Source organism: Melozone crissalis, unplaced genomic scaffold (assembly GCF_028551555.1).
Source record: "Melozone crissalis strain CALT ecotype California unplaced genomic scaffold, PUWL_Pcris_2 ptg000013l_1, whole genome shotgun sequence".
Taxonomy (NCBI): domain Eukaryota; kingdom Metazoa; phylum Chordata; class Aves; order Passeriformes; family Passerellidae; genus Melozone; species Melozone crissalis.
In genome coordinates this window covers 60,185,466-60,208,087 of record NW_026535791.1, presented here as the reverse complement: position 1 = coordinate 60,208,087, position 22,622 = coordinate 60,185,466, and the positions used below count along the sequence as shown (strand labels likewise).

Here is a 22,622-nt window from a genome sequence, read left to right as displayed (position 1 = left end):
CCTCTGAGAATCCAGGTAGTTCTGCATCCCAAAAAAGAAATGCTAAGCCTGTTCCCAGTAACTGGAGACTTGCCTGAGTGTGCAGCACTCAGCCTCTTTAGTGCAGTATTGCATCTACATCAACTCTGGGCTAATTCATTGAATCTATTATTTAGCACAGCTGCTTTTCAGAGTGTGGATATGCTCAGAATAGGGAAAAAACCCACGATGATAATTTAAGGTAGCATGCCACTGAAGTGTAAAATGTGTTGAATCTCATATTTATCTACATGCTGCTTTGCATCCAGCTAAGTTAGTGTGTGTGAGCTTTCTACCAGGTTTTACATAAAATGTTGTTATACTGTCTCTAAGACAAGGCAGTGAGCAGGTGGTACAACCTAGCCAAGTCCACAAGGAGACATCCCAACCCTTCCTCAGAATGCAGTAAAGCAGCAGTTGAATACCCCTCTCATCCTCTGAATCTGAGTTGTCACCTGGTGGTTCTCACATGCCCAGTGGTTTGGAAAAGTCACCAAATGTTTATTTCATAGCGTTCTCTGCTTTCACAACAGGGGAAAGGATTTTTCTCCCCCTTGCTCCCTTCCTTTCCCTCAAAACCTTTTGTTCATTTTCTTCACCTGAATTTTGTTTCTCCAGCGACTCCAGAGGAGGTTTGGTGAGCTGGCCCACCCAGCAGCTGTGCTCCACCCAGCCACTTGCTCCCCATAAGGGAGAGAGCAGAGCAAGCAAAAGCGAGAAAATCAATTAATAAAGACAGTTTGATAAATAAATGAAAGAAAAATAAAAAGAGGCAGCACAAAGGCAACCACCATTCAGTAGCTCAATTCATTCACCACCTACAATGGATCAATGTCCAGCCAGTCTCCAAGGAATGGAAACACCCCCAAAGCCATTTATTGCATTTTTCATTTTTATTGCTGAGCAGGGGGCCATGTGGCACAGAATATCCCTTTACTCATCTTGGGTCAGCTGCTGTGTCCTCTCCAGCTTCTTGCTCACCCTGGCCTACTTGGGGGATAGAAAAAGGGGAAAAAAGAAAGCTGTTTAGGTATGCTGGGCAACAGTGAAAACACCAGTGTGTAACCAGTGCAGTTTTAGTCACAAATCAAAAATACAGCATCATGTGGGCTGCTGTGAAGAAAATAAACTCCATGTCAGCCAGACCTAATACAGGGCATGGCCAGAAAACCAACTGTAATGGTCATCAAACATTTTAAATATTTGTGTTCAGAATAAGAAATCTGAAAACCCTAAGAAGTTCTTGCTTGCTTGAACCAATGACACATAAAATTCATGCTGTTTCTGAATGACTGTGTGTGAAATGAAGAGCTTTCCTGTTCCCTACTAGTGCTATTTAATTTCTCAGGCTGATGGTGCTTGCAGAGAGCAAATTTTCAGATGCACATTTCTGGGCTGCTTCTTTACAGCTGGTGTTCCTCTCACTAAACTTTAGAAGTTGGGAGGGAGCTTATGTGTCAGAGCCCTAAGTTTGGGTTATAATCATGAGTTTGGTATCTGGATTTTTTGGGTGGTGGTCCCATTACACATCTGTCACTGCTGTCCAGGGAGCAAATGGTTCAGGTAATCAAATGTAGGTGTCTGCTCCTGGAGTCAGGAGTGGCTCTCAAGGCTTTGCTCATTTTAGTGACCTGGTCTCCATTGACTTTAGTGCACTGACCAGGTTGGTTTCTAACGCTGGATGCCTGAATCTAAATTTAGACACAGGGCCAAAGCTTGGGGGCTGAAATCAGTAGCCTGCATCTGGAGCTCTTTGAGATACCCCCATGGTATTTTGTTTTGAATTACCTCCAGCTGTCAGACCAGAGGAACCTGGGAATTCCATAGGTTCAGCCGTACTATGCATGTGTCTTACACACTCACAAGTGTCTGAAACAGCACTTAGTGTCTGGGCAGCTGAACTGACCCCCTGGTAGAGCCTCAGATACCCTCAAGTGTGATAATGCAGGTTCTCTTTATAGTAATGATAAAATAATAAGTCCTGTTATTTCAAATTAATTTGGATTTCTGTGGTCTGCCAGTACTTCTCTGCATTGAATATGGAAGTTGACTAGACAGAGAAGTCATCAAAAATGAGACATTTAAAGGGAGGTGAACATTTCTACAAAATCACATGCCCTTCTACAAACAGTAGTTTACTTAGTCCTTTTAGACCTGCTGTCTTAGAGTATCACATATTTTTATGCATAGTTTAACAGCTGTAAAACATATTACCTTTTTATTTGTAAGGCACGTTGACATACTCATCTGTTGCACAGCAACATGGAAGTAACTGCTTTTCATGACAACTGCTTTTTATGATTTCTGAGTAGGAGTGCTGGCTTCTGTATTTTCCAGATGAAAGTTGAGATGATGCCCTTATTTATAGACAGTAAAGGAAAAAGAATCAAGGAAACTTTGGAGTAATACTCAAAACTCTTACACTGAGTGTACAGGTGGTTTAGTTATTAATGGAGTAACATTCATTAATGTCTTATTTATTGTTGTACCATCTGTATGGATTCATAAATATCTGCTTTCTTGCACACAAGGGGATAGGTAAGCTGTGTCACCCTACTGCATTCTTTATGTTTCCAGTTTATGCAGTCTGGTGGGAGGCTGTACCAGTGGAACTATGGAAGGAGGTGTCAGATACAGGCTTACTCTAAGGGAAAGGGTTGGTGGCAGGTTGCTGTCTGGAGCAATTTCATTTGAGATAATGGTTCTAGGGGCTACAGAGCTGACTCCCTGGATGACGTGTGTGGGAATGCTTATCAGCCTGCAGTTTTTTAAATATTTCATGTTGTTTGTGAAGGTCTAAAATACAAAGAGAAAGATGGCAAGGAAATAAGGCAGCACAAAGAGACACTAATGGAATATTTTATGAAGATTATTCACCCTTGAATAAGCAGTTGTTATAAAGTGATAATTTATCACAATGAATGTTCTTCCTTTCAGACAAGGAGTATTGCAAAGTGATATTTCCGTATGAAGCGCAGAACGACGATGAACTCACAATCCGGGAAGGTGATGTTGTCACACTTATCAGTAAGGTAAAAGCAATACTATTCTCCTATAATCAGTGATACAGTTTTTAAAATTTGCATAATTACATTGCCATAAAATTAGTGTTTGTGCCTGTAGTGTTGCTGCTAAACCAATGCTAGTTTGACAATGAAACATTACACAGACTTCAGAGCCCTACATCTCCCTTCCTCTTGTGCTTTAGAGCCTTACCCTGATAATGAATGTTAAGCAAAGAACAGCCAATGTGTACTCAAATTTACACAATTAATTTTAATTTGAATCTGATGGCAGATCAACTTAAATTGTAAATTGATCCCTGTAACAAACGTAGTGGCTTAGAGAATAAACTGGAAGATTCTGGAAAGCAACAGCTTTGAATATCTCTCTTTGGTGAATGAGTTATTTTTCTTGTAGGCATTGTGAATTAGATTTTTGTGTTAGATTGAAGTAATGTGGCTAAATTAACTTACTGAACTAAACATTTAAAATTTAGCCACCCTTAATATTCTGGTAAAGCAGAGAAAGATGACAGAGCAGAAAATAAATAGTTCTACATCTGTGTTTTTTCTAAAACTATGTGTAATTATTCAAGATTAGAAATTAAAAAACAGTGCCAGGATTTATATTAAATCTTCAAAAGCCATAGAGTGAGATGGTGAGTAAACAGTTGGTTTTCCTTTGGAAGAGCTGTGCACCATGTTACAAAGAACAGATTACAATTTAGGTGCACTTAATTTCCTGCTTCTCTTTAAAGACTTTACAGTTTGTTTAAAAGTTTTGGATTGCTGGACATAAATATTTGTGGGGGAAAAAAAACCCCTATAAACTAGAAAAAGCTGTGGATCTTCCATGAGGAAGATGAATCATAGCAATGTACACAATACTGCTGCTTTTGTTTGAGCTTATATGAAAGTAAAATAATTAATTCTATAATTGATGAGTCATAAGAAATTGTTACTTGACTGAACAATTTGGCACTTGGTGAAAAAAACCCCAAAATCTTGGGAAGTCCATCTGAGGCTGTGTTTGCCACATATGAAGGTATTTTCAATCCTATAGGACAACTTTGTCCTGAACAATATGCATGTAACCAAAGAAAAGTAATCACACATGTGGTAGGAAGAGAAACTGCAAATGTAAAAATAAATTGTGTACATTAAATATCCTTTAATGGCTTTCCCTCATTGACCTTTGTTTAGCTTGTAGAGCTGTGTAGCTTTGCCTGATTTAGAATGTTCTCATGTGAGTGTTTAACAGTGTTTCTGATCATGAAAATGGCTTTTAAGAGGTTTCTCCTGCCCACTTTATGCTTTATTGACCAGAATGATTTAATTCCCCAAGATGGCTGGTCTCTGGGTGGAGCTGTGTTCATCAGCAAGCATTGATAAAAAGACAATTACATTACTGAGGTTTTTATGTGAGATTTCATTAGCTTGCTTTTTTGCATTTTCTTCTTCCCTCTGCCACAGTGGAAGGATATTTGTCTTTTATAACAATTAAGCTGATGATTTGACCACATTGATCAATTTTCCAAGCCAGGCAAAGAGAATGATTTGGAATAGTAAATACACTATTCTCCAGCCCTGTCCTTCTGTTCTCCAGTGATATCAAGCCATTGCAGACATTTTATTTACTTTTCTTCTCTTTTTCTGTGTCATGTCACGTCTGTGAACACTTACATAAACCCATGTCTCTAGAGAGGGGGATCTCAATGCCCAAAATCCTGGAGTTTCTCTAGGGATGCCTTTTTATGCACTGTCAGAACTGATCTGAGCCACTGCAGAAATGCTGCTTAACAAGCAGTCACTTTGCAGATCCTTTTGTGCTTTGCAGACTTGTGGGGTTTCTTCATCTGTTTTTAACATCGTTAAAAAAATAAAATTCAGGCTATGTGGAGTCAGGGTCTTTGCTGTACAGTTCTGAAAACAGTGAGGTCTCCTTTAAGCTTTACCACATAATACAGTAACTTTATTTTAGTCCAGATCTTCTGAAGCAGATGTCTGTTGTCATCTTTCTTTTAGTCAGCAATAACAAAGTCAGCCCCACCTTTCTGCCACCAATGGCTTCTGCTAGAGAGTGACCTGGAGCTCAAATCACCACACATGACCAGTTAGTGAGCCATGCTGACTAAGAGGCATCAAAGAGAAACATATGGAATGCTTCAGAAATTATTATCATTGATATGCTTTGCTATCAGATCGCAGAGTTTCTTTTAATTTATTTGTAATGAATTGTTTTGCAGGTTTTGCTTTCTATGCCGGAAAGCAATAGGCAATAGTTATTCTTCCCAATTATGTAGACTTAAAGAGAGAAGACTGCTACTTCTAAGGAAACAGATGGGTGTCACAGTACTTCCTACAACCACAGATGCATTATTGTAAAATAATGTATTTTGTTGAAATCACTAAAACTAAAAAGTGATATAGATTCCCAGCATAAAATGCCTGACACTAGACTAGTCTGGTTTTCCACAATTAGATCCATAGGAGCATTGAAGATTCATAATTTTAACTCATGCTGAAATTGCTTTTATTTGAAGGCAACAGCATCGGTGAGAATGTGTGGGAGTGGCTGAAGTAATGAGTGACAGAAGAATGAGAGAGAAATCTCATGAAAAGAATGTAAAATGCATTACAATAATCTTAAAACCACGAGGATAACACATGATAGGTGCTAAGACAAAAGGGAATGGATCAAATGAGCTAAATGGGAAGTTTCTACAGGAGCCTGGGTACAGGTGCACACTGTGTGACAATGGAGGAAGCTGTTTGTCTAATGTTCATCTTAAAATGCTAAGACCTCATTTTGTGGAAAGGTGTAGAATCAGTAAATGCAGAATTCAATATCACCATTTTAACAGTATCCACAGACAAAAAGGATAAGAATATAACAGATTTCTCTTTCTTTTATTCAATTGAAAAAGTCCCTTTGTCAAGATCATAAAATCAAGATCATAAAATATCTCTCTAATATAAAGAGCAGACTCTGTTTCAGGTTCTCACTGTTTTGATGGATGTTGAGATCTTGAATCACAAGCTGGTCACAACTTCCCAATAGGTCTCTGTGATAGGAGAATTTGAATATCTGAGGTTTCTTTAAAATAGCTAAAGAAAACTTTGAACAGATTTGCTAAATCACAAGTGACTCCCTAATCCCATGGAGAATGTGCTGGAAAGGTTTATTTAAGTGCTGAAGAAAGTCAGTAGAGGCTGATCATTTACAGGTCAGAGTGGTGTGTATTTGGGGAGATACAGGGTAAAGGATAGCATTGTGCAAAACTGATAACCAAAAATAATTGCCAATTATTTGGGAAATATACACTAGGAGATCGAGTCCAAATATATCTTAGTTAAAATGTACCTAAAAGACTGAAGAAAAGCCTAAAATTCACATACATCTATTCCAAAAATTCTGGAAAAGGTTTTTCTTCCCTTTTATTGCCCAGTGAAGCAAATACCCTTGTAAATACCTAGAAATAGTTTTATTTATTAATAAGTGGAAATCAAAGTGGGCAAATAGTAGCCCTTTAATTTTTTTCTTGCAGAATAATGTAAAAACCCTGAAAACATTGGTCAGAATTGTAACAGAAGATAAAAACTTCATCTTCAAGGCAATAAACTAAAAGATCTGGTACCTTTGCTGTGCAAAAAGGGAGTCTAAGAAAGATGCACATTTGAAAGAAAGAATAAAAAGCAAAATACAGTAATATTACTTATACAGTTAAGGTGATGGTTGTGCATTTTGATGATTAGATATGTTCATAAGGTTAAAATTATGAATGGTAAGAGGGCCATGAGATTGACACTGTAGATTATTTTTGTATTGTCAAACATTTGTGTTCCTCAGGTTTTTGGTTTTTTAGGGTTGTTTTGTGTCTTCAAAATATTCCTGACAGCATTTGGGTGTGGGTAAGAACACTGGTAATCACTGCACCTTGCGGCAGAAGGAGACTGGCAAACAAGTCTTTTATCATGCTTGTATTTGTAATAAATACAGTTTTTTCTAAGCAGCAGAAAATTCATGTGACATTTTCAACAGTCATCATTAAAATTTTACAGGACTTTTTATTCCAGCCCTCTTAGATCTAGCTATTGTAAGCCACTTTTCTACAATTTATTAATAGCTTTGATAAATTATGACAAAATGCATAGGATTCTGAAGAATTCACTGGCACACAGAAAATTACCTGTGTGAGCGATCAATAGAAATGGCTACATAATTTCAAAGAAAATACATCAAGCACACACTGGCAGCTGTGCACTCATTCAAAAGCAGTTTTATTGCAAGGATGTAAAGAATATTTCATTGCAGTGCATCAATCTACCTGAGCTCTAGACAGCAAAGACCACTTTGTTCCCAGGAGTGAAAATGGTAATGGATAAATAAAATTAGCTGCTTCAAAAATCATTGCAAGTTTGAAAAGCTGGCAGCAATGGAAAGATATCCTCATCTGAACCCTTATTATCAGTGGGCAGCACAGATATCAGCAGCAATTCTGCTAATTTTGAAGTTATAAGGTGATTTTTGCTCATGCTATTCACGTAGTACTGGGAAAGTTACTGCATTGGTATCATAAAAGACACAATAGGATAATTACTAGTAAAAAATTTACATGACTATCTGGTCTAGATATTTAATGACAACCCAATTTGTAGAGCTTAATTCTGTGCTGGGGGGCAAAGAGCCACAAACCTAGTTATAAAAATAAGCATAATGGCAATCACTTTTTACAAAGCTTGTATTTGCTTGTGGTGTTACCGTTAATAATTTATTGATAGATTTGCAAGTTTTGTGGTTCAGAATGCTGTACATTTAGCAGCTTCCTGCCCTGAGGAATGTGCAGTCGAGTGATTAGACAGACAAGTAAGCACAGGTGAGTAGAAGAGCAAAAGGAAACAATTCAATGAGATTCAGTCCTGGTAGTCTCTTTCATCATGTCCCTTTCTCACTGCTGCAGTGGTGCTCTGTGTGTTTGTGCCTGTAAGAGCATGGAGTCTGCCCTTGTGCAGAGCCTTTAATGCTGCCCAATCCTTGGGGTAGCCACAAGGCAGCTCATTTAACCCTGCCTGTATTCATAGGCAGTTACTGGAGCGTGGCCCTTTTGCCCAAACAATTCTCCTGCTTTTCTCTCTTCCACCTTCTTTAAATGCTCATCCTGGTGCAGGAGGTAATTGTCCAGAGCACTTTCTTTAGCTGAGAGATTGGCGAGGCAAACTCATCTGGGCAGGGCAGTGAAGGGAAACAGCTGCTGTGCCGGATGCAGGAGGCTCCTGAAGGGATGAAATTGGTGAGTGCTGTGTTAAAGGATCCTGCCAGAGAGCTGGGGCCATGAGCAGGGGAAGAGCACAGGCAGTGTGATAGAGAAGGCACTTGCTGATACTCAGTTGAGCATTTTGCTGGGCTGGGGAGTCACTAGTGTTGCCAGAAATTGTTTCTGTGGGGTTCTATTCATTGCTGAATTTTTCTGTATGTCTTTAATTACAAAGAGCACACACGTATTTTACAAACTTTGGCTATAGAAATATGTGAAGGAATTAAAACTCTTAAGATTTTCTTTAAATATGAAGTAATAGGTATCACTAATTCTTCCCTACTAAGATGAAATCTTCACTATTTTTGCCTCTATGGGTAAAAAAACCCAACAGAGTGATAATATTTTAAGCCATTAAAAATGCACCCAATTGGCAAGAATATAGAATTTTTCCAAGCAGAACTATTGTAGCTTAAGGCTTTCAAAATAAAGTTTAAGATTGTCTCTTTCTTCCTTTGAAAGAAAGGAAAAAATTAGTCGCATTTCATGATAGTTAGGTAATTTTGTTTTCCCCTGATTGGCAACTAAAATCAAGCTTTTAGCTCATTTTTAGAAAATAGTTTTCTAATAGAACCATGCAAAAATTAGATTATGTAGTTAAAGTATGATCTGATTTATTAAAATAAAATTATGGCTTTCTGTCAGAGTTACACAATGGACTTTTGTTGACACTGAATATTTGGTCATGCAGATGCCCCTTTTTGGGATTTTAATACAAGATATTTTGCACATTTGTGCAAAACTTCTGCAGCAATATTGCATACAGAAACTGAAAGGAATACTGTAACTAAAGTAAGTAAGTAAACATTTAATAATGCCCAGCTTTAAGAAAGCTTTTATGAATATTTGTGTTTAAAGAGAAGCATGTAAGCCATAAAGGCACTTCTTGCCTCTGGAAATAAATAGGTATTTCCTTCAGAAAGAACAATACTATAAAGGCTCCTGAGATATCCATGAATTATTCATCACTGGCCAGGCCTAATGGCCGTACCTAATCTGCTTTCTGTGTTCCTTGTCCTCTTCCCTTCACTACTTCCCTTGGCACCAGTTTTTCCCCCAGGACATCCTGCCTCCTCCTCTGATTGGGAGCCCTGCTTGTATCCCCCTGCTGACTCCATACAAGGAATGATTTTGCACACTGTGCATGCTGAGGGTGCAGTTTTACGTGATGGATGAGAGGTGGCTGCTCAAAGGGATGTCTCTCCTGCCCCTCCCCTTGCATCTGGCAACCACAGCACACACAGAGGGGCTGTGTGAGCAGGGACAGGTGATGGAGGAAGGGGACTGTCCCAGCAGCTTGCTGAGAGCTTGGTGTAGCAGTAGGGTCACTGTTCCCTGCCCTGAAACTTCCCTCTGTAGGGTTTGACTAGTAGGAATCAGAAGGTTTGGATCTCTTCTGGGTTTGAAGCCATGGTGCCATGAGGGATGGCAGCTGGGGTGGGTCCTGTTTGACACACCTCCAATGTGTGCAGCTAGTGCCTGGGGTAAAACTTGTGTCACTGCACAGAAGCATGAATGCTTCCTCAAATGAGTGATTTAAAGCAGTTATATAAAACTTGTAGGCACACTGATGATCAAGTAAATAACTGTTCATTTTCTGAAATTATGTTATATACTCAGTAAATTATGGAAAATAGACTCTGAGTAGAGTCTATTGCTTGAACCTTGTCCTTGGCCAAGAATTTTAAATGTTTATCAATAACTTTGAACACTTAGTCACATCTTGCAGCATTTCTTGGCTGCTGTGATTAGCAGTGGGGCATTAAGGTCTCTGTAGAGACAAAGCCTAACAATGTTTATTTGGGAACCAGGTGCAGCTTACTTTTCATTGGTATCTTTAGATATATTACTGAAACACAAATGTTTGAGCTCAGCACTTAAATAAGCTTTTAAGCCTGTGATTAGTCCAGGGAGAGTGAACAGCCAGCACTTGAATGCTGATCTCAGCAGTATATTTATAATATTATTATTTTAAAGTACACACTGAAGTTGTCTTCTCCTGGTTTTGTTACCCCAAATTGTGATGCTACAACAGTGACTTCAAAAGAAGGTGATTCTTTTGTTCATGGGAAGTCCCAAATTTGAATTTTGACAAACACAAGTTCATGCCAAGCTATGTAGGTGAAGTGGCAGGATCCCTCATGTGTGCAATGCTCCAAGATTTGCATAATTTGAAAGGCGTTTTGTTTGTAAGTATGTTTAACACAGCCAAGCTAATCTAAAAAGGTGACATATTTTGAGATAAAAAAGGAAAGAATCTTTTTTTCTGCTGAGATATTGCTGAAATGCTGAGGTGTCTGGAAAACTGTGATTATTGCTCACAGTGTGGGCTTTGGATGCATTGCTTAGCTTCATCCCTTCTTTTATTCTGAGTGTTGGGTTCACCTCCTGGTTTGATGGTATTATCTGAAGCTCAACCTTTTCAGGGCAGAGAAAGCTATTTCAAGGGGAAGTAAAAATGCACATACAGTGCCAAGTAATTAGTAATTGTAATTAGGACCCTGGTCCTAAGATGTCTTCAATCTAAGTAGTAATAGCATTAAATAATCTTTCAAATGTTTTGTTCTAGGTTTTTATAATCTTTCTAAATACAGAAAATGTAATTACATAAATATTTTATCTTGGCTCATCAGAGGCATAAATTATGTCTGTTATTAGAACCACCTTTCATGTTTGTGTTGGCTAATTTAGTTTTAATTTGAGTATTGGAGTGTTAGAGTTTTATGATGTGGAACGTATTTATTTTTCCACAATAATTCTGCTGACTGAACATTGCAAATGAAGTGAATCCTCAGAAGAGATGGTTTTGTTCAATAAGCAACTTAATTCTTCCTGTTTGTACAAATATTTCATCAAAGCTTTTTAGCCTCATTACTGATTAAACCATTTAGTCACAGAATGTAAAGTCAAAAGATTAGACCTAGCCTGAAACATACTTAACAGAAAAAAACCCTGCTCTGTTAGATCCTCTGCTCTAATGTCCTGGGTATTGCAGGTTGTTCATTATTCTCAGCCAGTTCTTTTTTGCAGGATTTAATAACCTGAGCCTATTTTTGAACAAACTTTTTCTTCTGGAGAGGTGTCTCCTTGTTGTGCCTTCCAGTAAAAACCACAGCCTGGAAAGAGCAATGTAACCAGAGCTGAAATAATGTCTAATTTCTGACTATCTCTCCTGTTTCCTTCCACAGAAGTTTGTAGAGCCTTGGAGCTTGCAGATAAATAAAAATGTTCCTGTTTGTCTCCTTAAGCTTTGAAAGATGCAACTGGCATTATCAGATGTGAGGTTCTGTATGGCTTGGGCATGAGAACTGGCAGGAGCTGGGAAGGATCCATTCAGGATTTGGGGCTTTTGGAAGAGGTTAAGGATTTGAGCAGGATAAGCCTCTGGGTTAGGGGCCAAACAGAGGATAGAGGCCAGACTGTGAGGTTTCCTTTAATGCTTTTCTTTCAATATTTCATAATCTACATATATTTGCAAGAAGTATGTAAAATGAAAATGGGTTTTCTCCAGGATTGCTTCAGAAGGCAAATTTATTGTCTATTGGGCTCTTTTATCTAAATTATCTCATATTAGGTAGTTGTTGAGAGACTCATTCTGTCTTATTGACAGATCTTAAAATCATGTTTCTGCCAAGGAGTATCTGATTACTAACCAGATGCTCTAAATCATGGCCTTTTTCTTAACAGAATTTAACAAATTTTGCACTTTTTTGCACTGTAAGTTCTCAATCTCAGTAGCTGAGCTTACAGTAAGTAACAAACCTTGATCATTTGGAGAAGTACTAGGTAGCACAATGTGAGTGTAATGTAAGCCTCTGGAGAGATGATTTCCTTCATTCATAGATAGTTTACCAAGTTTAATGAGAACTGATGAGGATTCTAAAATCAATTCTTTTCTAACTCTTAAGATAAACTTGGATCTTGAGTATGATCTGTCTTGGTGTCAACGTCATGACACTGAATGTAGCAAGAATTTCTAAAGAAACATATTTGAATATTATTAAAATGCTTTTCACCCTGATTTAACATGACTTTGTTGTTTCCCTCAAAAGCCAGATTGCATTAATGAAGATCTGATGTGTTTTTAATGATGGTTTGGCAATCACAGAGCCTGTCCAGTGGCCTGCTCTGGTGTTTGTGAGAGCTGGGACCTCTTGGCCCCAGCACTGCAGTCAAGCCTGGAGGCCCCAGAGGTGCCCTGTGAGGGTGGCCTGAATGGCAGAGGGCTTGTCCTCCAGATTTGTCTTTCTACAAGCCTTTAATCCTCACATTCAGAAGCCTTTATATGTTGCATGTATCTCGTTGTGTATTATGGGTGATGTCTTGAAAAGCTCAGTAGACACATTTTGTTTGCATTAAAGGTGGTTTGTTTTTCTTTCAATGATGATGTTGGCTAGCTGTTGTCAAAAGAATTCTGGAGAGATGCTTACAATGGGGTTAGCAGTAATTTAATGGGGGGCTGCCAGCACAGCAGAGCTGACACATGAAAGCTCCCAGGGCAGGCATAAGAGAGATTCATGGCTTTCTGAATAATGCTGTTTTTCCAGCTCAGCATTCTTCTTGATGAGAACCAACTGTAGAAGGGCAGAAGGAAAGCAGAGATTTAATGAATGGAAATGCCAACTGCTGGGATGATTTATTATTATTATTACTATTACTATTATTATTATTATTTTGTAAGGAACTGTGTCTTCTAGTGGAGATTCCCCAAAAAGTAATACTTTCTTAAGCCCTGCACCATTATGGTGTATGTCAGTACAGATGCTACAGTATAAGCTTCACATATACTTTTCTGGGGCCTGCTTTTTCTTGTTCTTAGTGTTGCTTTCTGTCTTAGCTGTGATAGTGTAATCTCTGTGATGGAAGAGTTCTGAATCAAAAACTTTTAATCAAAGAGCTGAAAAATCAAGCAGTTGTGGGTTGATATCTAAACTATATCTTCACATTTTAGCAGTATTGCAAACTACCATCATATTCAGAGGATGCAGAAATCAGCTCCCTCAGAAAAAGAGAAGTCCTATTTACAGATGAGAAGATTGGCCTTTTTCACATGTATTTCTTCAAGAGTTTACACAGCTGCAATTCAAGCCATGGATAGGAGAGAAGATAATCACATAGCTTATTACTCCTTTTGTGACCTTGGGGAATAGAAAAAATCTCTCATTTACTTATACTGACAAAAGCCTTCCTCTTCACTGGGGGCAGCTTGGAAGGTAGGTTAGGGAGTGGAGAGATGAACTTGGGCCATGGCACTCCCTGAAGTTGTCAGTCCTCCCAAAGGCAGCAGGAGAGGAGGGGAGTGGGTGCTGCCTTGAAGGCAGCATTGGAGGAAAAAGGCAGGAAACACCTTTGCCCCTAAAGTGGAGTGGAAAGCACAGCTGCAGCAGTGGATGTGGATGCCTGCTTCCTCTCAGGCCTCCTTGAGCTTTGGTAAAGCTGCAGGAATTGCTCAGCTGTGGGTAGATTCCCAGAATCAGATGGTTGTTAGTGCTGGAGAGAGCAGTCTTGATGCACTTGCAGCTGGCTGCAGTGATGATAGGGGTGCAAGTCCAATGGGCTTCTGAACACATTATAATGTATACATAGAGCCAAGTAGCTACAGGGTTTTATTTAAGTGATTAAGAACAGTCTCATAGCACACAGTAATTCTCCTGTAAGTGGCTTCAAGAAAAAAAAATAAAAAGAAAAAGGGTAGAATAATGCATGGTACTTGGAAGAAAATATACACTGGAGCGTGTCTGACATTTAAATTATAGTAATCTTGCATGCTTTATTGATTCTTGTTAAAATAATGAAAAAAATCCAAATAGTAGAGTTTTATTATAAATATGTTCACAACGAGCAGTGCTGCTTTGCATTTTCAGCAAAAAATGTTGTTTTCCTTCATGTTCGTTTTATCTGGCTCAGGCCTAGAGTACAAATAGTAGCGTGGGCTAGAAATAAACCCATCTCTAATAACCAAGTCTGTTTTTTTAAGAGAGAGAACTTTATATGAAATAAAACCCCTCTGTCTGTGGGGTGGATGAAACTCCTTGGAGCAGAGGGAAAGGCTGTGAAGCTGTCAGCAAATCCAGCAGGGAGAGTTCAGTCAGGTTTGGTAGCGGGATGATCAGTCACAGCCAAGCTTGTAGCTGGGACACACCTTGGCATGAGAGATACCTGCCAGGCATGAACTTGAGCCTTTTAATTTCATGGTCTTGAATGTGGTATCAGGTACTAAAGGGGACTTGTTGTGGTGTTGTGAGGGTCCCCAGGACGATGTGAGAGATGAGAATTGACTCCAAGTTCTCAGATGGCTTATTTATTATACTAAAAGAAATTATATACTAAAACTATACTAAAGAAAGAGAAAGGAAAGAAGAAATCAGAAGGCTGGACAAGAATGAATAATGAAAATCCATGACTGACCAGAGAGTCTGACACAGCTGGACTGGAATTGGTCATTAATTAAAAACAATTCACATGGAACCAATCAAAGATGCACTTGTTGGTAAGCAGCTTCCAGACCACATTCCAAGCAATCAGATAATTATTGTTCACATTTCTTTTCTGAGGCTTCTCAAGAGAAAAATCCTAGTGAAGGGATTTTTCAGAAAATATCATGGTGACAGAGACTGACAGCTCTGCCTTATCCACCTCCCTTGTCACCTCTGTTACCACCAGGGAAATGGTGTTTGACCAAAGGGAATTTTGTGTTCTTGGCTGGTGGCAGCTGCTCCTGCATGGGGGATGCCATGGGCCCGTGTGGTGTCAGTGGGCTCTGTCTGGGTGCAGCAGCTTCTGAGCACAGAGTGGAGCATTTGTCAGATTGCAGAGCATAAAGTGCTTTATGCTGGGCTTTTCCTTCAATCTCCACCATCTTCTGCTCTTTTCCTGTTGAATTGAGAGCACCAAGGGAAGGAACACCAACATGTTTGCTCTAATACAGAGCAGTAGTTCTGCTGCTAAGAAACCTTTTAATGTAGGACACTGTGTGCCTAAGAGACCAAACAAAGTCATGATTCTTACACCCAGAAGAGGAGAAAGCATGACTCTACCATTTTATGACTTTCCTTCGTCACTATGAGAGTGGCTGCAGGATCACTGCAGTTGCCAAAAGGTGACTAAGCCTTGATTTTATGCTGTCAGCCCTGCTTATGTATCTCACTGTGTTTCCCTTCCATTCAGTAAGTGTGATAAATCTGGTGCTCTGAATGGAAACTTTCTTTGCCAAATATCTCCCCATGGCTTTTGGGGAGATGTATCTATCTCTTCCCCCTCTCCTCTGTCCCTTCTCTTTCAGTCACCACAGACAAAAGTTTCAGAGTAGATCTGTGTTTTTACCTTTCTTGTTATACCATTGTTTTGGGTTTGTATTTTGTTTTCTTTTTTGATGTTCCCTTCTGGAAAAAAAAGTCTATTTTCTCCAGATGATTTTTACTTCCAGTTTTATTCACAGCTTGCATGTCTCACTGCTAATTCCCTAAAGAATAGTTCTTCTTATTCTTCACATCAATAAAAGGACTGATGTTTTTGGTTCACTTGTATATACTCTTATAATTCTTGGCAGCATGTTGACAAAAAGTAGCTATATTCTGATTTTCTAGTACTTTCCATTTCTCCCAGATTTACCCTTTCCTCTGACTTATGTAAATTTTCCAGCCCAGGCTGACATTTTAGTGCCTTCTATTTTGTGTAATATTTACTTCTTATAAAGTTTAAACATCTCAAAAATTCTTCAACACTTTAGTCTTTCCCTTTGCTATGTTTTGTCCAATTTTTGCCCAAATATTTAGCACAAAATGAATGTTTCCAGTTATGCCAGTGTATTCAGTTTTTTATGCTTTATTTGGGAACTGCTATGGAATTTGAATGGTTACTGAGTGGATGTGACAGCTGGAATCACACCCTGCCTTCCCTGGGGCAGGCCTGAGGGGCAGGGAGGATGCTGGACATGGAGGATTCCCTTTCCTCCCTCTGCCTGGAGGGACTGAAGGAACTGAAGGGACAGGGCAGTGGCACCAAGGTCCTGCCCAGCACAGGGGGAGCATCCCCTCTGTGACTGTCCCCCCTGTCCAGGTGCCCTGGTACAGGCAGTGTGAGGCTGTCCCCAGTGACAGGTGACAGGCCTTGAGCTGTGCCAGAGGATCAGCATGATCAGATGTGAGGAAATATTTGGTCACCAAAGGAGATGTCAGCCACTGGAGCAGGCTGCCCAGGGAAGAGATGGAGTTTCCATCCCTGGAGGTATTTAGAAAACATGCAGATGTGACCCTCAGGAACATGGTTTAGAGGTGGGCTTGGCAGTGCTGGGATAAAAAATGGATTCAGTAATGTTAGGGGTCTTTTTCATCCTAAACTGTTTTATGATTTTACTTCACTAGAAATGAGGATAAAACCAAGATTTGTATTTTAATGAGAAAATACCAAAATCTCCCTCAAGATTTTTAATTTCTCTGTTTTATGAGTCTGCCTCTGCTTGAACAATCAAAGTAGGCTTGGCAATGTGAAGCAGCAGGGAATTTCTCTGAGGTCTTTGATTGCACTGTCCCTGCAATGAGAACGTGGGTATACTCTCTAAATTAAGCTTTGGTAGGAGCGGATTTTTACAGTAGCTAAATGTTGACACAACTACCCCTTAACCTGATGAATTTCAGTAGCTGGAGTATATTTTTTGCCATGTTTTACTTCTTCAGTTTCATAAATATTTTTTGAGGGCTTTTTTCTTAAGGGAAACCAAAATGCATTTCTACTACTTGGGTTACATTTTCTTCATAGGACTTTGGGGATATTGCATCACCTGATTTTTGTTTAAGTTGTTATATGAGTCTGACAGGATAACATGGCTATAAAGCAGAGATCCATTTGTTTTGTTAATAAATTTTGGCTTATTAACAAAGATTTGTCAATCTTGATATTGGATTGCTTGACAGCTTTTCTATAAAATTTGCATTTTGAAATTACAGCCATTTTGCTGTACTTGAACACATGTGGGTTTTGAACAAGATGTGTTAAAAAAAAGACAATATGGTTAAGATTGCATGGCTGATGGCAATCTGGAAGATTTTTGCTCAATGTTCACAAGCAGACACATTGTTTTCATTGTGCTGCCTTGATTGTGCTTCATAGCTCTGCCCTTTGATCATACTTGTGGCAGCTTGTGCAATGTAGCTCAGGTGTGCTTGTGTGCTGCTCTGTCCCACAATTGAGACCTACCTTCTGCCAGCACCTTAGGATGACTTCCAGAGGTTTCTGGGGCATGGCAAGCCTGCAGTTGTGGGTAGCAAAAGAGCACCACCATGGAGATTCTTCACCAGATTTAATTTCAGATTTCAGCTTTTAACTTCTGAAATCTCTTTATTTCTTTCTCAGTGACCCATAAGCCTCCTCTTGCAAGTGAAGTAAATGAGAAAATTAAAGAGAAACTGCCAGAAGAGATTTACTTACTGTATGAAATTCCACTGTGGTGATTGGCTGCATAAGCCTGAGTGACAAGCTGGAGAGGGAAAAAAGCAAATCTGCAGCTGTTTGGGATTTATGAATGTGTGACACAAACAGCAGCTTCATGAAAACAAATGAGCTTTAAAAAGGAAAAAATTCAAGTGTTAATGAAGTGAAGAAGTAGGAGTAATATTTGTGTTCCCGAAGAGCATAAAAAAGTCTAACCTAAAAAGCATATTTGTGATGTCTTGTGCTGTTCAGTCAGGATTATTAGCTAGTGCTAAGCTGTGCAATCAGTTAAAGCACAAGCTTTTCGTCTCTGGATGCTTGAATTATTCTTAATATTTTTCAAAATCTGAATTGGGTATAGGCAAAATCTGAATTGGGTTTAGGCAATTAGCAGTGGAGGGGTGGAGGGCATTATAAAACACACCATGTGATAGAGCAGCTGAGTGCCCTGAGTGTTGGGCTGTGCAAGTGGACAGGGCCAAGTGGGAGAGATCCTTCAGAGCAGGAATGAGGGGTGCTGGCTCTGCAGCAAGAGCAGAGTCCTGCACACAGCCTGCCCATGCCTGGCCTCCAAGGAGCCCTTGACAGCCCTGTAGGCACTCAGCACATGTTTTGGAAACATCAGCTGGTCAAGAACCAGCCCTGGTCACTAACAAAAGTCTTACAGAGCTGGGAAATGCCTCCTAAATAACTGTGGGAAGGCCTAGGAAATGTCCTCCCTGGTGGAGGCCACCCTGCTGAAGAGAAGGGAGAATACAGAAAAGCAAAGATTAGCCATGAGAAAAGATTATAAAGAAAAAGAATGGAAGGATTGTTTTTTGCCTGCATTACATCAGAAAAAATACTGAGATAGTGGGGGGAAAGAGCCAAATGCACCAAAACAGACATGATGCAAGAAAGCAGGCTCTTTAGCTGGTGTGTTTAGTTAGCACATTCTCAGGAGACCAGGAGGACTAAATAAGCTAAATAAAGATTCTAAAACAAAAAAGTAACAAAAACCACCCCCAAAGCATAAAAGCAATGATCTTTAATGTTAGTCTGTTTTCTCTCAAATATCATCCAGTGTTTGTCTCCTGTAACTTACAGAAGAATACCAACAAGCACACTCATTGTGAACAATATTTTTAAGACTTGGTATTAAGCACACTTCACTAAGTTAACCTGCATTGTTCTGTCATCCATTTAGCAGCTGAAATAAAAGATTTTATGGAAATCAGGAAAGGCTGGCCAGCCTGATGTTGAGCCAACTGCAAAAATTGGCTGAAGTGGCTTTAAGACTGAGCAGACAATGGGTAACTTTCCTGTAATTGTGTTTTGGAAAACAGCTGAGCTGTTTCAGCCTGAGCTTTCAGGAAAAAAGAATGTGGAAAATCTCAACAGGAAGTGTTCTATGTAGCAAACACAGAGACACAAAAAAAGGGAATACGGAGCACTGAGGACTTAGGGAACCATTTCAACCTTCTCCAAAATGTTGTGGCTTCTGTTACTATTATTATTTATAATGGAAATAACTGCCATTTTTAATCATTTATACTCACTGATGTTCCTTTTCCACCTATTATCTGTACATTGTTTTGCTATACACTCTGCATTGCACTGCTCAGAAATGCTGCGGAAAAAGAAGGTTATGCCAGATATTAATCAGGTGCATTATGCCTTATTAATTGGAGTGAAATGGAATTTAATAATTCCAGTGTGTCAAGCTTTTTTTGCAAGTATGGGAAATAAGAGAGCTTTTTTTCTCCTGATGTATGATGTTTAATGAAGTTATTGTCTTTCTGCAGAATGAAGTCAGAGAGACATAGGGTCATGGATGATCAAAATGCTGACTTGTTTAATAGATCAAATGGTGAACAAGCATTTTGTTTTAGACACAGACAAGGTCTTGAGCTCTTACAGCATGTTCATTGTTCTTTCCTGGCTGCTCCATGTGATAATAGAATGCAGGGTGGTTATTGAAGTTTTTGTCTGATAGATTACCCTGTTAACCTGGCACTCCAGCAAATTGTCATGTTCTGGCAAACAGGCAGGACATTATGCAAGAGAGTACTTTAGCTCAAAAATCTGTTCAGTGCACCAGCTCACTGTGGTTTTCATTTTATTTTACTGTTTTGTAGGATTGCATTGATGTGGGTTGGTGGGAAGGAGAGCTCAATGGCAGACGAGGTGTCTTTCCAGATAACTTTGTCAAGCTACTCCCTTCAGACTTTGAAAAAGAGGTAAGCAATATATTCTTTCATTTTCACTTGAAAGTTCAGAATTAAAGTAGAGCTGAAAGAAATCCTCTTTCAAATATGTGATTCTGACAAAGTTTTACTTCTCATCTAATAACATAAAAACATAAAGGAAAAAAATTCTAGTTAGAAAGCATCCATAAAAAGAATGTGTGGCACTCAAAGTCATATTACAGAGTTTCCTAGAAGGGTTTGATTTGCCCATCCAGTCACCCCACCTGCACTATTCTGCTCTGAAAGCTCTCTGTCCTGTGTCCTACAAATGTGAGAGAGAGCTAGAGGTCCCAAGACTGAGTCATGTGATGCAATGATATCCAGAATTCTTTAATCTTCTTCATTGTTTCTGTGGTGGAATATGAAAAGTTAAGAGTATCACCTGCATGCTGATGGACAGAGTCAAGCACTGTTCCAGAACAAAAAGGGTGAGATTTTAACTGTGAAATTTGAAAAATAAGAAGCTTTTGGTATCTCAGAGGCATGTTTCTTTATCTCTCAGAATTACTAAAAAAGAAGGTATAAAACCTCTGCAGAAGTTTCTTCAGCTCCTATTTATTTGAAAAAGATGGCGTTGTTATTTGCCAAACAATATTTAGAAATCTTGTGGTTTCCTGGAATAAAGTAATGGATTGCTTCCCCCAAAAGACCATTCCATTTTTAGGAACCTTTTGAGTCATCAGTGGGATATTACAAGCTTGCAATCAGGCTTTTGATGAGTATTTCACAGTGACAGTGTTAGCCTTCTGTGATAAAACCAAAACTTACTGACACCCAGCTTCCCTCTTTGGCAATAAAATTGGATGCTAAAGGCAAAAATTAAATAACTTGGAAAGCTTAATAAAGCAACTATTAAACAACTCACAGAGGCTAACATGATAATTTTTGAAAAGGAAAGGAAAAGAGCAGCAAAAATTGTGGGAGATGAAAAGGCAATTCCACAGCAAGTGCATATCCTGACTTTAGGCCTAAAAATGAAAGAAGGTGATTTCTAGAAGAGCCAGAAATCAAAAGCCTGAAGACATAGTGAGCCTATTATAGAAGAAAAAAATCCTTATTGGTATCTATTTTTTGTGGTGTAATTATTCAGTCTTTTTGAACTTAAAAATTATGTATCTTTAAAGTGATTTTTAGAGTACAATTGAATATAACTTGTAAAGTAAATTAGGTATTCAGGCACTTGGAAATTACAGCTAGGTTTGCTCTAACTGTGGAGAATAAAATTTTATTAATTTTTGAAATGCCACAGATCTGGCCACTTGAGTAAGTAACTGGTAGGACTATAGACCATCTGTCTTTGCTTGAATCAGTGCTAAAAGGGAAGGAGATAAATACTTTACCAGTGATTTTGTCAGGTATTTTCTGATGTGATCCAGAAACCTTGGATTCCATCCCATGGTCTGAAAGTATTTGTTGCTTTGTTGCAGTAGTTCAACAAAAAAAAAAAAAAAAAAAAAAAAAAAAAAAAAAAAAAAAAAAAAAAAAGTCTGTTCAACAAAAGCTTGGGATCTCTTCCCATCTCCTTGTCCAGTCCCCAATTTTCCAAGCCTGACTTTTTTCCACACATGTCTATTTGTTCCAGGTTTTTTCTATTCACTGCCTAGTCCCAATCTCCACTCTCAGGTGGTCTCCATTACAGGATTTTCTCCTGAGCTCACTACCTGAGTCCAAATCACCATCTGGATTTACTTTCTATCCCTACACCAAATTTCTTTATACAGCTTTTTTTCCTCTCCGCTTTTACTCTTTGTCCCTGCTCTGTAGTTCTGTTCTCTTCTTGTCCAATCAGTCCTGGTTTCCTTTCTGTAAATTCTGTCTCCATCACCTTCTCAGTTATCTCATCCAGCCACAGACCCTTGTAAATCCTTCTGGCTCCTCCATGTTCCCCTAAGGAGTCTTTTAAGACTCCTTCACCCTACACCCTTTCTGACCTTGGTCTGTCCTTTCTAACCAATCTATTTCCCTCTTCAGCTTTCAGTTAAAGCCACTTTGTCAAATGAACCATGAGACCCTTTCTCCTTTGTGTCTCTACATAAATGCTTTGGTTTTAATCAGAAGTGACCATAGGGAATGTGTCACTTGTCCATCTGCACTTGTCATGCCTTGGAAGACATCTCAGGGGACACAGAGCCCTTACAGGAGAGAACTAAGCCAAAAGATGTGCTAAGGGAGTGCATCGCTTGTATTCCAGCTGCTGATGTATGGTCAGTCAATGGGATCAGTCCACAATAAAACCCCAAGTGCCTGTACTGTACTGTTGAGTCCTCAGCATCAGCTATTTCCCCCTGCAGCCATTACCAAGAGAACTCCTAATGCCTATCACAGGACATTCATTGTGTCTGTCTCATTTCCCTTCCAAATTTTTATTCACTTTTCTGCATTTAAACCTTAAACCATGTTGCCTAAATTAATCTAGAAGTGTCTCTGAGAGTGTAAGGGACTCAGTGTTTGTGGACAATGGCCCATGGCAGCCAGGCTGTAGAAGATGATTCTGATCTCCTGAGTTCCTGGCCATGCTTTGTCAGGTTGGTGATGGGAGGTGATCTTGTCAGGGTGAGATGGTAGGAGAAAATTGAAGGTTGCTGGATGACAACTTCGAGATTCAGGATGTTAGGCTTACCCTGTCTGGG

General features: G+C 39.2%; 1 protein-coding gene across 3 annotated transcripts in view; it reads left to right on the top strand.

Annotated features, from left to right (window-relative positions):
- Positions 1 to 22,622, top strand: part of SH3KBP1 (SH3 domain containing kinase binding protein 1) — a 211,984-nt gene that overhangs the window by 155,961 nt on the left and 33,401 nt on the right. For all 3 annotated transcript variants that reach the window (XM_054271714.1, XM_054271715.1, XM_054271713.1), the window contains 2 exons: positions 2,956 to 3,050; positions 19,882 to 19,983. In XM_054271714.1, the coding sequence (XP_054127689.1) occupies positions 2,956 to 3,050; positions 19,882 to 19,983 (197 nt within the window). The remainder of the gene's footprint in view (positions 1 to 2,955; positions 3,051 to 19,881; positions 19,984 to 22,622) is intronic.